We start from the raw sequence: 16,489 nt of genomic DNA, 5'->3' as shown, positions 1-16,489 counted from the left end.
TAACTGGACTTCTTAGATCAGTAATGTCTGAAAGAAATGTTCTGCAAATCACATAATCTTAAATATTCTATTAACCACATCAAAGAGTAAAAAGGAATAAAATTAATTTTAATAATATATTTCAGTTCAATATATCTGAAATACTACCGTATCAACATACAATCAATATTTTTAAAAATTAAGTATTTTGCATTCTTACTACTTCTAATTACTACATCTTTGAAACACACATGCACCAGACATACATCTCAACTGGGAATATCACATTTCAAGTGTTCATGGCTTCATACAGTTAGCTAGTGATTACTACACTAGAATAAGGTTTTGGTTTTTTGTTTTTTTTTTTTTTGCCAGTTTACTTTTACACATTAGTTTTGTGTTGAGAGGTTAGTTTAACATCTATTTTTTGCACTGCACTAATATTTGATAGTATTCCATTTTTTTTTTAAGATTTTATTTATTTCTCAGAAAGAGAGAGGGGGAGAGAGCGAGCACAGGCAGACAGAATGGTGGGCAGAGGGAGAAGCAGGCTCCCTGCCGAGCAAGGAGCCTGATGTGGGACTCGATCCCAGGACGCTGGGATCATGACCTGAGCCGAAGGCAGCTGCTTAACCAACTGAGCCACCCAGGCATCCCGACAGTATTCCATTTTAAACTGTCTATGGGCTTTTTTTTTTGAGGTTTATTCACATACAATAAGCTGCATATATTTAAGGCATACAATTTTTGATATATGCACACATCCATGAAATCTTCTCTAAGAAATACTAAAAGTATACATATCCCTCACCCCCAAATTTCCTTTTACTCTTCACAACCATGTCCCCCTTGCACTTCCCCACACCCAAATCCAAACTGCTTTAGTTTGCGTCTCCTTGCATTTTATATAAATGAAATCATACTCCTTTTTCCCACTTCTTTCACACAGCATAATTATTTGGACATTTATCCCTGCTACTACATATATCAGTAGCTTACTCTAGGCGAGTCTGGCTGGCTCAGCTGGTAGAGCATGAGACTCTTCTTGATCCTGAGGTCATGAGTTTAAGCCCCACGCTGGGCGGAAAATAGATTATTCTCTAGGACTGAGTGGTATTTCATGATATTAAATGGAATACAATGCCAAAACTATAATCTATTTATCTATTCAGCTGCTAGTAGACATCTAGATTGTTTTGGGCTTTGAGTATTACAAAAAAAGCTACTATGAACATTCATATTAATTTTTTAGTTTTTTTTTTAAGTGAACATATGCCTTCATTTCTCATGCATAAATGCCTAAGAGACAAACAGCTGCATCATTTCATAGATGTTTGAATTTTAAGAAATGGCCTGATTATTTGCCCAAGTAGTTCTACAAGTTTACATTTCCAACAGTATATGAGCTATGGTTCATCCACATCCTTTCCAATACTTTTAAATCTTTACAATCTTTTAAATTTTAGCATTGTAATAAGGGGTAATGTTACCTCACTTAAGTTTTAACCTACATTTCTCTAATGATTAATACTTGAGCATCTTTTGCATGTGCTTATTTGCCATATGTTTTTGCTGAACTATCAAGTACTTTTGCCAATTTATTACATTGGGTTGTTTAGAGTTTTAGAGCTTATATAGTCCAAATTTATATATACCTTGGATTAAAGTTCTTTATCAGCTATATGCTTCAGAAAGATGTTCAGATATTTTACGGCTTATTTTTTCATTCCACTATCAATGTCTTTTGAAATACTTTAAATTTTAAAATCTCACAAAGTCCCATTTGTTCTTTTATAGATTACGCTTTTAGGGTCCTAACCCAAAGTCATAAAGATTTTCTACTATGTCTTCTAGAAGCTTTATAATTTTAGATTTTATTTACATCATGTATGGCCCACTTAGAGATAATTCTTAACTCTGGTTTGAGATATAGATCCAACTTTGTTTTTTTGTTTTGTTTTGTTTAAACATATGGCTACCTTAGTCAAAAACTAGCTGTCCATAATTACACAGGTTTATTTCTGGATTCTATTCTGTTCTATTAATCTATTTCTTTCTTTATGCTAATGTGACATTGTTTTGACTACTCAGCTTTATAATAATGTTTGAAAATAGGAAATCAGTCCTCCAACTTTTTCTCTATTCACATTTAACAATACTTCCTTGTATCTTTTTTTTTTTTTTGGCAATTATCTCAATATATAGCCTTAGAATCTACATAAGAGTTAATATTCTATCATTTCATATAAATAATAAAAACCCTGTAACTGTAAAATTCTATTTTCATTTAGTGCTAACTGTTGTTCTAAGAACATCTACATATATAAATAAACCACATAATACAAAGTTTTTTTTTTTTTAATGTACAGTCTTTCAAAGAGATTTAAAGGAATAAAAGAAAATCTTTCTAATTTACACACATATTTGCCATTCCTGGTACTCCTGGTTACTTCCTGCAAATCCAAGTTTTTACATAGTGTCATTCTATTCAATCCAAAGTTAGCATCCCCCCCTTTAGTAAAGGTGTTGGTCACCTGTGAAATGGCTTTTTCCTGACTGTAAGATTTGCTCTTTATCATTAGTTTTCAATATTTTGACTATTATGTGCCTAAGTATGGTTCTTTTTATTTATCCAACTTGATATTTTTCTTAAAATTTTAGAAGTTTTCCACCATTACTACTTGAACTAACATACTTGGCTGTATTCTCTTTACTTCCTCACTGGAACTCCAATTATACATGTATAGACAGCTTATACATATATTAGACTGATTCATTTTCTTCTCTCTGGGAAACTTAATTTCTATCCATGTGTATTCAAGTTCAATAACTTTTCTCCAGTTGTCCCCAGTCTGTTAGCCCCAGTGAGTTTTTCATCTCAAATATATTTCAGAGATTTCTATATGCTCCCTCTCTTTTCTCTCTTAACACATACCTCTATGTATTCACTCACTACATAGTATTTTCCTTTATAGCTTTAAAAATATTTATAGTCCTTGTCTGTTAATTTCATGATCTATCATTTTGGTGTCTGCTCCTATTTAATGCTTCTCTACTTTATGGAATGTTCATGCTTTCCATAATTTGTGATTTCTAATGGTGGATATTGGTAGATATTGTGAATGACAATGGTGGATAGTGTCAATGACAGTTCACAAAATGAAGACTGAATCATGTCTTCCTTAGTGGGTACTGTTTGGTTTAGGCAAGCAATTAAAATTACTGGTGATCCTTAATGTGTTGTCAGGCTAAACTATCTCAGTTTCTTAACTTAGTCTTAAGGTTGGCACTTAATATAGTGTGTGATCCATTTTCTACAAGACTGGGCTTTCTGTAGTCTAAATTAAATGCCTGAGTTTCTCGCCAAGATGTCTGCATTCTGACTTTCCAGAACTCTAAGGTCTCAGAGCACTAAACAACCTTTTGAAACCACCATTCTAGCTCTCAGTCCCAAAGCAGGGTCAGTTCTGACAGACCATGGAGAGTTCTCAACCTGCACACAGGGAGCCCAGCTATTATTCAAAAATGCTCAATCAAATGAATTCCCACATTGAATTCTGATCCCTGCTCTATGCTTAAACCTCTGGACAGCTACCTTTTCCAGGGCCCTTCTCCACAAATCCCAGATGTCTGAACAGCTTTGAATTCCAAAGCTGGAATTCAAGCTCAGTAAGACTTCCATACTCTGCTTAGATTCCCCTTTCCTGTAACCCAAGGCAGGAAGCCAAAGTGATTATGGGATTCACCTCATGTGATAATGATCTTATTCCCTTCTTTCAGAGATCATTATCTACTACTGTCTGTTCATTAATTCCAGACAACAGTTTTCCAATATACTTTATACAATTTCAGTTTTTCATTTTGGAGGGCATCTCAGGGGGAGAAGGGAAGTCTATTATCAGTTATTCTGTCATAGCCCTACATATTAATTTTTAAAAATGTTTCAACTATTCATCACTACATATATTGTTTTAAAAAATGAAACTAGCAAAGCACCATTACAGACATTTGAACCTGTTTAATTATTTGTATACCATACTTTGACTATCAAAAAACTATGGCCTAGTGACTTTGTTTTATAACCATGGAAAAGTCAATAATAATGATGTGTGGGCAAATACATTTCCACACTATTATGACCATATTTGGTAAGTACTTCATTACCGTTTTTATTTAACTGAACTGCCAGGCATGTGCATGTGCGTGCTGAAGTGCACATAACATAAGCAATAGCTACCTAAAGTAAATCAAAATGCTTCTAGTCTTTTACAACCCTTTTACTATCCAATACAATTAATTCCTCAAGAACGTAATTCACGAAAGGAACTCTGATTTTAGGTAAACAATGTAAAATGCAGGGTTATAAGGTAAACTAATTCAGTTGTTGTTGTCGTCATCATCATTATCATCAGATTCAAATTTTGGTCCATAAAACTAAACTAGAGTTTATATTTGTTTAGACAGACATTACAAACAACTAACAATGTTACTTCACACATATACAAGAAAAATATCCTAAGTATGAAGATCATAGGGAGAGGACATTAAGGAACTCAATTCAAACAATTAAAATATTATTAGAGCAAAGAAAAAAGGGTGAAAACACACAAAAAAAGACAACTATGTAGCTGAATCTTTTTTTATTTTTATTTAGTTGGGCTTTAGAGCTTGTGGGATGCAGAATACTTAAAACACAGTAATTCCCTTTATCTGCAGTTTTGCTTTCCATGGTTTCAGTTACCAGTTGTCAATCACAGCCCAGGAGCAGACCTTCTGAGATACTGTACCTTAACATTGTATCACAACGCCTACATCACTCACCTAGCTTCATCTTATCACACAACCATCTCTTCATCTCACATCTTAGGAAGACAAAGGGTGAGTACACCCTTCATAATACTATACTGTTATTATTCTTCCATTTTTAGTTGTTGTTAATCTCTTAATATGCCCAATTTATAAACTAAGCTTTATCATAGGTATGTATGTATGTATAGGAAAAAGCATAGTATATTTACGGTTTTATACCACCTGCAGTTTCAGGCATCCACTGTGAGTCTTGGAACATATGTCTCAGAAAAGTGGGGTGGGCGGGGGGTTGATGAGGACTATGTAAAAAATATTCTAAGACACGCAAACACAAAAACTAAAAACAAAAATACAAAAGGGCAAGAATGGGAAGATTTAGAACATGAAAGAAAAAGGTTTATATTTTTGGGATTTAAAAAAGGCAGTAAGGGGGACGCCTGGGTGGCTCAGTTGGTTAAGCAGCTGCCTTCGGCTCAGGTCATGATCCCAGCGTCCTGGGATCGAGTCCTGCATCGGGCTCCTTGCTCAGCGGGAAGCCTGCTTCTCCCTCTGCCTCTGCCTGCCATTCTGTCTGCCTGTGCTCGCTCTCTCCCCCTCTCTCCCTCTGATAAATAAATAAAATATTAAAAAAAAAAAAAAGGCAATAAGGGGCGCCTGGGTGGCTCAGTGGGTTAAAGCCTCTGCCTTCGGCTCAAGTCATGATCCCAGGACCCTGGGATTGAGCCCCACATGGGGCTCTCTGCTCAGCAGGGAGCCTGCTTCCTCTTCTCTCTCTGCCTGCCTCTCTGCCTACTTGTGATCTGTCTGTCAAATAAATAAATTAAAATCTTTTAAAAAAAGGCAATAAGACTTAGTTAGGTACTTGTCCACAGAAGTCACCAAGTTTAGGTTTTTTACTTTAATACATTTTTTACACATATATACTCTATTAAAATTTTACTCTGCAGCATTTCAACAGAAACATTTAAAACACTTAACATAAATTAGAAAAGGCTATTCTCACAAAAGACTATAAATTTTAGTTTTAATATTCTGCCCCATAAAATGGCAAATAATTAAGCAACACTGTTAAGAAAGAAACACTTACCTGTAACCACCATGCTGCTCATATTAGAGTTTGGACTACTGAGAACACTGCCTGAGAGTAGTTCGTCAGATCCTCTCTATAAAAACAAAACAAAACAAAACAAAAAAGACACATTAGCATAAGACATCTTTGACTTTAAAAATACGAACCTGTCACTTATCTATATTTTTCAAATATTCACTGAAAAACAATGTCAGGTGTTATACTATTGGGAATAGCTTAAAATTTCAACCCCTACAAAAGAAAAATTAACTCTACTTTCTTGTCAATCTTTCTCCTTTTTCCACAAAGCCTAAGTTTTTCCTTCTTTCCTTTCACCTAAGTATTGGTTCACTATCAACAATAAAAATGTTTTCTTTTTGTGCTTTTATTTTTTAAGAGCAGTTTTAGGTTTACAATAAAAATGAGAAGGCAGCAACAGAGATTTCTATATACTCCCTGTCCCCAAACATACATTGTATCCCTCATTATCAAAACCTCCCAGCACAGTGGTACAGTTATTACCAAGGATCAACTTGCAGTGACACATCATAATCACTGAAAATTCAGTTTTTTTTTTTTTTAAAGATTTTATTTATTTATTTGACAGAGAGAAATTACAAGTAAGCAGAGAGGCAGGCAGAGAGAGGAGGAAGCAGGCTCCCTGCTGAGCAGAGAGCCCGATGCGGGACTCGATCCCAGGACCCTGAGATCATGACCCGAGCCGAAGGCAGCGGCTTAACCCACTGAGCCACCCAGGCGCCCACTGAAAATTCAGTTTACCTGAGGGTTCACTCTTGATCTGTACATTCAATGGGTTTGAACAAATATATAACGACATATTTCTATCATTACTATGTTGTATACAGTATTTTCACTGCCCTAAAAAAATTCTCTATGCTCTGCTCTATTCGTCCTTCCCCTAACCCTATCCCTGGTGAGGAGGAGTTACTTTAGAAAATAGTTTGGAAGTTTTATAAAACAAATACACTCTTACCACACAATCCAACAATTGTGCACCTTGGTATTTACCCAAAGGGACTGAAAATTCAATGTACACACAAAACCCTGCACAGATACTTATAGCAACCTTATTAATAGTTGTCAAGACTTGGTCAAGTCTTTCAGGAGATTGAATGAATAACTAAACGGTGGTATGTCCAGACAATGGGATATTTTTCTGAAGTAAAACAAAACGGGCTATCAAACCATGAAAAGATAAGGAGAAACCTTAAATCCATGGAATTAGTTTTTCTTTAGAGCATTAACTGTGTCTCAATTCATTCTTTTCCAAGTGGATGTCCAATTGTTTCCAGCAGCATTTATTAATGAGACTGTATTTGCTCCATGGTATTGCACTTGAGCCTTTGTCAAAGATTAGTCAACTGTACTTACAGGGGGCTCTACACTGGGCTCTCTATTCTGTTCCACTGACCTATTTGTCTATTTTTTCACCAGAAAAAAATTCTCTTGATTATTGTAGCTTCACAGTAAGTGCTGAAGTTAGGTAGTGTCAAGCCTACAGTCTTGTTTTTCCTCAATATTGTGTTGGCTATTCTGTATCTTCTGTGTCCCCCATAACCTGCCTAGAAACTTCAGAAACCGCTTGCTGATATCCAGAAAATAATTTGCTCTGAGTCTGAATGGGACTACATTAAATCTATAGATCAATTTGGAAAGAAATGACATCTTGACACTACTGAGGCTTCTTATCCACTAACATGGACTATCTCTCCACTTATTTTGGGTTTTATTTCATTCATCAGAATTTTGTAGTTTTCCTCACAAAGATCTTCTATATTTTGTGTTAGATTAATGCCTAGCTATTTCATTTTCTGGGATGCAGTCAAGAGTACGGTGTTTTAGGCAACGCTGTTGGGACCCCTCTCACTCTTGAGAGCTTTTTCTGTATCTTCACTTAATATACTTCTATCACTTAAAAAAAAAAAAAGAGTATTTTTTTTTTTTATTTCAAACTACATTTGTTCACCACTGATACATAGAAAGCAAGTGACTTGTATATTAACTTTGTATCTTGCAGATTTTCTACACAGGCTATCAAGTCATCTGCGAACAATAATTTTATGTTTTGCTTCTTGATCTGTATACCTTTTGTCTCCTTTCCTTGCCCTACCACATCAGCAAAAACTTCCAATAGAATGTTTAAAGGAACTGATGAGAGGGAATGTCCTTGCCTCCTACAAAGTGCTGAGTTTCTGCACATTAAGTATGATGTTAGCTGTAGTTTCTTTGTAGAGTTTTTTAAAGATTTTATTTATTTATTTGTCAGAGAGAAATGGCTCACGCACAAGCACAGGGAGTGGCAGGCAGAGCAGGCAGAGGGAGAAACAGGTTCCCTGCCAAGCAGAGAGCCTGATGCAGGGCTCCCTCCCAGGACCCTGGGACCATGACCTGAAAGAGCAGACGCTTAATCGACTGAGCCACCCAGGTGCCCGTAGATGTTTTTTCATCAAGCTGAGAAAGTTCTCCTAAAACTAGAAACTACTTCTAGTTTTTGTAAGTGGATGCTGGATTCCATCAAATGCTTTTTCTGCATCTATTGCTATTATCATGTGATTTTTTTCTTTTTCTGGACTGTTGATGTGAGAGATTATCCTAATTTTCATTGTTTTTACAGCCAAGAATGCAATATAGCATTAAGAAAAGGTGCTCATAGTTTAGCTTCCACCTACCAGCTATGTAACTAGGAAATTACTTAACTATTCTAAGCTTCCTCATTCATAACATGGACAGAACATTTACATCAAAATCCTTGGGATTAAATGTTATGATACACAAACACTTATTACCAGACAGCATGCCTGGCCCACATGGGCAGTGTTCACTACAATATTCCCAAGTGCCAACCAAGCACAGGGTGCACATGTAATTGCTAACTAAATAAGTGAATGAATGCTTATTAACAATTGCCCTAGTTCTCAAAAAACAAAGACTCCCATACTTTTCAAAAGTATACCTGAATTCTTTTCAATAGGTCTTATCAGTTTGCTTTTTAGATGTATGCGTCAAAATGCTTCCATCCCAGTGGATTCATAAGTAAATCTGGAGATGAGGAGTGAGGAATCTTAGATCTACTTAAGTATAAAAGAAAGCCTGTAATCCTGATGTGATGCATGCAGGACACCCTCTCCTTCCTACAATGTATGTAGGAAGTAGGAATGACAACGTCTTGTTGATTTCTTAAAAAAAAAAAATCCTTTATTTGTGGGCTTTTTTTCTCCTTCAAATGATTTCACACATGCTGCTACAAGAACAGGTTTAACAGCCTTCATATCTGAGTCAGTAGAATATCAAGTTATTTGAAATTCTAGATATTTTTACCAAAACTACTGAAAATGTTTATAAACATTTTTTTAAATTATGTTGGTCTTTCCACTGAGTATAAAGCTCACCATTCTATGCCCAAAATAAGTGATTCTATTGTACTGAAAATATTAATGTTTCCACATTAACTGATGGCACAGTTTTACTTGATCTATCTTGGCATAGACACTTAAGCTGGAAGAGAGATAAAAATCAAATGACTGAGGGCTCCTGGGTGGCTCAGTGGGTTAAAGCCTCTGCCTTCAGCTCAAGTCATGACCCCAGGGTCCTGGGATCAAGCTCTGCATTGGGTTCTCTGCTCTACAGGGCGCCTGTTTCCCTTCCTCTCTGTCTGCCTCTCTGCCTGCTTGTGATCTCTGTCTGTCAAATAAATAAATAAAATCTTAAAAAAAAAAAAAAAAAACAACCAAATGACTCAACAAAATAGTGATTGATAGATGTTCCACAGTAGTGACTGCTGAAACAAAAACTGAATTAAAACTTAAATTTGGATTAACAATCCCTACTAAAAATAGGTATTCTCAAAATTCACCTAAGATGGATGTCAAGTAATGGTAGATTCAATTAAAAAGGAAATTAAGTATTAAGATAGACACTGATGTCCCTTTTAAAATCTGACCACAGAAACTTTTTCTCCTGTGTAATAAAAATAACCATTTCGTGAGAAGTGAACATCCCACAAATCAGGAAAATGTTAATATGCAAAGATACAATCTGCATGTAAAAGAAAAAAAATAAGTGTAGAAAATAGTATGAGCAGAAAAATTAAATGACGTTTTATATTCCAGTACTTGAAAGGTTTCTAAGTACCATCTACCACTCCCAGGTAGAAGGCCTGCTGAAGCTACCCAGAAGGCAAGCAAGAACTGAACACTGAGGTAGGTTGACTAGAGTCCCTGGGCTCTGTTAGGTTTCAGGACTGAGAACTGCCCAAAGACTTTCTTTTCTGGAGAGGAAGGAACCATGACCCAAAGTCATGGGGGCAAGGATGCCAACCAACATCAAGTACATGAGAAAAGCTAGATTCTCAGAAAAGCAGGTACTCAGTGAGTATTTCTTTAAACACAGAGGTGCTGCCAAGGAGACATGCTCTGGGTGCTAGCTACCTACCAGAAGCTTTGGGGAAGCACTAACTCATCCAACGCAATAAAAATACAGACTACGGGGCGCCTGGGTGGCTCAGTGGGTTAAGCCGCTGCCTTCGGCTCAGGTCAAGATCTCAGGGTCCTGGGATTAAGTCCCGCATCGGGCTCTCTGCTCAGCAGGGAGCCTGCTTCCTCCTCTCTCTCTCTGCCTGCCTCTGTGATCTCTGTCAAATAAATAAGTAAATAAATAAATAAATACAGACTACGGATGGCAAGGATACACTGAAAGGATCAATAAAAAACAAAATTGAGTTTTAAACAAAATAAAAGAACAGACAAACCTCAGTGTGAGAATCGCCAAAGGAAAAAATAAACAGCACAATTATATATGATCAGACCATGCAGACAAGAACAAAAGCTTAGAAAATAATGAAGCAACAAGGTGAAAGAAAGCTGGAGCAGTGAATAATAACCTCATCAAGGAGACTGATACCATTTTCTTAAACCAGCAGGACTTTAGCTTATGAGAAATAAACTTATTTATAACACTATGTTCTGCATTTAATACAGTAACTTAGCCTTCACCCTTTTATTTACCTAAAATGTGAAGAAATGGAACTGTAATTTTAACTGGCTATCTCTATAAAGGGGGAGGGGGGGGGGAAGAAAAAAAGATAAAAAGAAATTGGATCCTTAACACAATACACAAACAAAAAATAAATTTCTGATGAATTAGAGACCATTGTAAAAGGCATAACTTTAAAAATTTTTGTAATGTATGAAAATATCTTCATGATCTGAATATGTGCGACTTTTTAAGTTAAAACACAAGAAAATAAACCATGAAAACTACTAATGAATTCTCCTACAGAGCGGCCACAAAATCTCTATAAAAGAAACTGTATCCCAACAAGAGATGAAAACTTAAAAACCATTATTAGAGACTGCTTTAAAGATTTCTAACAATCAACAGCTAAGATTCCCAAAAGAACAAGGAAATATTTAAATGGGTAGAAAAAGAACACATAAATAATTTTAATTATGATGGCACAGAGAACTTGTAGCCATATTAAAACTCTATTCATTAAAATTAGCAGCTTTTGTTCATCAAAACACAGCATTAAGTAGTGCCAAGGAAAACTACCAACTAGGAGAGAATATTAGCAACACATATAACCAATAGAAAATCAGTAACAATAATACATAAAAAAAACTACAAAACTGGTTAGATTCAAATTTTTATTAGGCAAAGATACAAGTAGGTATTTGACAAAATTTCACAAAAGTAGAAACACTAATGGCCATAAACATATTGAGGGAAAAATAAAATGTAACACTTCACTAATAATAAGGAAAATATAAAGCAAGACCAAAGAAAATATTACACACTAAAATCTTAAAAATTAATGAATTTAATACTTGACCAAGGGCTGATGAAAATGTGAAACGGCAAGAACTCTTATATACTATTATCATAAATTGGAGCAATACTTTGAAAAATAATCTAGTATTACCTTGAAAAGCTCAACATACTCTACACATTGTAGAACTATTTATTCTTAGATATATACTCTAAAAAACTTGCCGACATGCACCAAGTGGTACAAAAGTGTTCAGAGCAGCACTATTCTTAAGTCAAAATGGTATATGAGCCAGTTGAATTCCAACAAGAAGAGAAATACATCAGGGTATTTTCACAGATTAATACTATACTGCAATGAATATTGTATAACTACAAAAGCATAGCTAATAATTAAAAACATCGTTAAATAAAAAATTAAGTCACAGAAAACATAAAATGGGCATACCATTTTCATAAGACTCAAGAAAACACAGAATAATATATTTTTGCCATATATATGACAAATTCATATATAAAAGGATAATATAATTCCTGGCAGTCACTACTCATGGCAGGGTAGAAGGGAAATTAAAAAGAACACAAACCATATGCAATAGCATTGGTAATATTCAATTAATTAATTCCAAATATTTAGAAAATTCAAGTCCAAAAAATTAGAAAATGTGAAGTTCTCCCCAGCTCAAAAATCATTAAATTTATTATAATTCCTTTTCAAAAACTTATACTTATCTGTTTCTAATATTCATAGAAGAGAATCACACCACAAATGCTGCTTCACACCATCTTCCTTTCATTTAACAAAACAGTTTAGAGATTCTTTAAAAACTCAACACTACAAATATACTTCATTTTATCAACATTTTCATCGCATTCTAGTATACTGGTGTATCATAGTTTTTTAAGTTCTCAAGCTGTTATGTTTCAGTCATATGCAATTCATCCTTGTATTTAAATACTCATGAAAGTCACAAAAGCAGATCATAAGCTACATAACCAGTAACTCAATAAATTCCATAAAGAAATTGTACAAACCATATTTGCTCAAACACAGTAAGACATTTTGTTTGATGGGGAAAAAGAAAAATAAAAATTCAATTGTTTTAGATTGATTAAATGAAATTTTGAAATGGTTCCCAAATAACTTGGATCAAAATGAGCATATAAACTTAAAATACAGACTTGAGAAAATTTAGAAAGACATTACCCCCTTAAAAAAATAGGCAAAGGATTAAACTGAAAAGCCATTTCATCTTGCTTACAATAAAAACCAATTCAAATTAATACATTTAAGTGCCATCTCATGTGTTAGACTAGCAAAACCCCAATCACTGAACAATATACTCTAAAAATTGGACAGGCTACTGGGAACCGAGACATTTATGTACTTTCTATATAGTGGTACCAGGAAAAAAAAAATTCCATTTATAACCATGGACTAAGTTCCAGGATACACTTACCATTAAAAAGGAAGTTATAGCTGTTATAGTCTGTATACACTGCCACTTTCTCTCTAGGGTGATGGGAGGGAGAATGTAGGAAGCAGTTCACATTTGTTTATATCGCGTAAGGGTATAAAACCAAAAATTAATGAAAATGATATAATGGTATAGAAACAGAAAATTAGAGTAGACATGAATTTAAGGATCATTATAAATGTAGTTTGTTTTACTTTCACTTGGGAAAATTAAGCCAAAAATGGGGGGATCCTTAAAAATCAAAAGCAAAATGAAACCATTAAACCTAACTATCAACTTGGTAGTACAACTACACATAGAATTCTCTCAATAAACTTCAGAATTCTGTAATTACACTATTAGGACAAAAATAACTGCAAAGAAACCTCAAACTATATTCAGTAATTACAATGTCAGTGTAGTACTGATGTTCCTTTAAAAAAAACTAGTATACATATGCAGTATTTTGTTACTATTAGCAAGCAAAAACATTCAATGTACAAGAGGTACAAATATTAAATCAGAAAAGTAAATATTATAAAGTTAAATATAAGCTGAAAATAACAAATGAGCTCACAGTATTTGTCTTCAAAACACTACTAGCTCTGTCCACTAAAAGAGCTTTGAAGTAATAACAACCTAACAGCAATTAACACCTTTGCTCTCACATTACTGTGGTCTCTAAGGACCACTACCCACCCAGAGGAACCAGAATTTTCATAAAGAAATGGCTAATAGGGGTCTGGACCAAGAAATGGTACTTCGAGCAAGTAAGTATCAAAGCTATCCGTGTTACGAGTTCTTACTGGCTCAAGAAATAAGGTATGAGGAACATACCAAATGACATGGAGGTATAATCACCAAAATCAACAAAGTAGAAAATCACATAGATGACCCAGTTTCTCTTTATAAAGAGACTTAAAAGGCATTCACTAGGGGAACCTGGGTGGCTCAGTGGGTTAAGCCTCTGCCTTACATTCAGGCCATGATCTCAGAGTCCTGGGATCAAGCCCCACATGGGGCTCTCTGCTCGGTGGGGAGCCTGCTTCCCCTTCTCTCTCTCTGCCTGCCTCTCTGCCTACTTGTGATCTCTGTCAAAAAAATAAATAAAATCTTTTAAAAAAGTTTAAAAAAATTTTTTTAAAAAGACATTAACTAAATCAACATATCGACTTCCCTTGATTCCTGATTTGAAAGGGGGGAAAGACATTTTCAAGGCAATTGGGAAATTTGGACTACTATTGGAAATTAGATTATATTAACAAACTATTTTATATTTTATTTAAGTATAACAATGGTATGAATATCATCCTGAGGAGATTACATCTGTTAGAGACACACAATAAAATACTTAGGGATGGTATAAAATTATCTAGATTTCCTTTAATGTTCTCCAAAAGGAAAGATTTGTGTATTACTGTACCAGTCATACCACTTTTATGTGATCTTGAATGTTTAAAAATGAAGCTTAAAAAATTAAAATGAAAAAATTGACAAATATATGGAAAGACATTTTGTGCCCACGGATTAGAAAAATCAATACTGTTAAATGTTCATACTACCCAAAGCAATCTAGTTTCAATGTAATCCCTATCAAAATTCCAGTGGCATTTTTCACAGACATAGACTACACAATCCTACTATTTGTATGGAACTGCAAAGGACCCATATAGCCGAAGTGATTTTGAGAAATAACAAGAAAGCCGGAGGCATCGCACTTCCTGATTTCAAACTAGTAATCAAAATTAGGATGGTACTGGCATAAAAACCAGATACACAGATTAGTGGAACAAAAATCCCACATATTTAGGGTCAATTAGTTTATGACAAAGAAGCCAAAAACATAAAATGGGGAAACAAAGTCTATTCAATAAATGATACTAGGAAAACTGAACAGCTACATGCAAAAGAATGAAACTAGAATACTACCTCATACCATACACAAAAATTAACTCAAAACAGGTTAAATACTTGAACATAAGACCTGAAACCATAAAACTCCTAGAAAAAAACACAGGTGATAAGCTCCTTAACACAGCCTAGGTAATGATTTTTTGGATTTGACACAAAAGCAAAGGCAACCTAAAGACCTCCAGAATGTGAGAAAATATTTCCAAGTCATAAACAGTTGCCCCTCTTATCTACATGTAATTTCACATGGTCAACTGCAGTCTGGAAGCAGATGATCCCTCTTCGGAAGTACTGTTCAGAAGGTCAATACTATCCTAATCCTACATCACAATGCCTGTGTCATTCACTCACTTCATCTCATCACGTAGCCATTTTATCCAATCACAAGAAGGGTGAGTAAGTACAGTACAATAAAACATTCTCAGAGAGAGAGAGAGAGATCAAATTCACCTAACTATAAATGGTACTATTTTATTAGTTATTGTTGCTAATCACTTACTGTACCTCATTTGTAAGTTAAAGTTTACAAGTATGCATGTACAGCAAAAAACTCAATATATATAGGATTAGGTACTATTTAGTTTTAGGCATCCACTGGATAGAATGTACCTCCTGGGAATAAGGGGATACTATGGTACTTGATAATATTCAAGAATTATAATATAAAGAACTCATATGACTCAGAAAAAAGTAAAACAATTAAAAATGGGCAGATGATCTGAATAAACATCTTTCCAAAGAAGACAGGTATATGGCCAATAAGTATGTAAGAAAGTACTCAACATCACAGATCATCAGAGTAATGCAATTCAAAACCACAATGAAGTACCACCTCACACCTGTTAGAAAGGCTATTATCAAAAAGACAAGAAATAAAAAGTATTGGTGAGAATGTGGAAAAAAGAGATTCCTTGTATACTACTGGTAGGAATGTAAACTGGGCAGCCACTATGGAAAACAGTAAAGGTCCCCCCCACCCATGAATTTTGTTAAAGTATCATTATACAATCTAGCAATCCCACTCCTGGGAATATACCTGAAGGAGAGGAAATCACGATCTCAAAAAAGATGCCTATTGGCCACTGCAAAATTTACAACCAAGCCATGGAAACTAACCTAAATGTCCTTCGATGGATGAATGGATAAAGACAATGTGGTGTGGAATATTATTCAGGCATTTAAACAAAAAAAAGGAAATCCTACCATTTACAACAACATGGATGGACCTTGAGGATATTATGCTAAGTCAGAGAAAGACAAATACTGTTATGTATGATCTCACTTACATGTAAAATCTGATTTAAAAAAACAAAAACAAAAACTAAACACTGAACTCACATATACAAAAAACAAATGGGTGGTTGCCAGAGGTAAAGGATAGACAAAATGGATGGCCAAAACATACAAGTTATGTTTTGTTGGCAGTTACAAGATAAATGAATCCTGGAGACGCAATGAACAGCGCTGTTACTGTTTT

General features: G+C 34.8%; 1 protein-coding gene across 4 annotated transcripts in view; it reads right to left on the bottom strand.

Moving 5' to 3' along the window:
• Nucleotides 1-16,489, bottom strand: part of PTBP2 (polypyrimidine tract binding protein 2) — an 86,642-nt gene that overhangs the window by 54,607 nt on the left and 15,546 nt on the right. For all 4 annotated transcript variants that reach the window (XM_059135197.1, XM_059135194.1, XM_059135195.1 and 1 more), the window contains exon 3: nucleotides 5,876-5,951. In XM_059135197.1, the coding sequence (XP_058991180.1) occupies nucleotides 5,876-5,951 (76 nt within the window). The remainder of the gene's footprint in view (nucleotides 1-5,875; nucleotides 5,952-16,489) is intronic.

The sequence above is a fragment of the Mustela lutreola genome, chromosome 10 (assembly GCF_030435805.1).
Source record: "Mustela lutreola isolate mMusLut2 chromosome 10, mMusLut2.pri, whole genome shotgun sequence".
Lineage (NCBI taxonomy): Eukaryota > Metazoa > Chordata > Mammalia > Carnivora > Mustelidae > Mustela > Mustela lutreola.
Note: the sequence above shows the minus strand (reverse complement) of the source record. Positions and strands in the feature narration are given on the sequence as shown.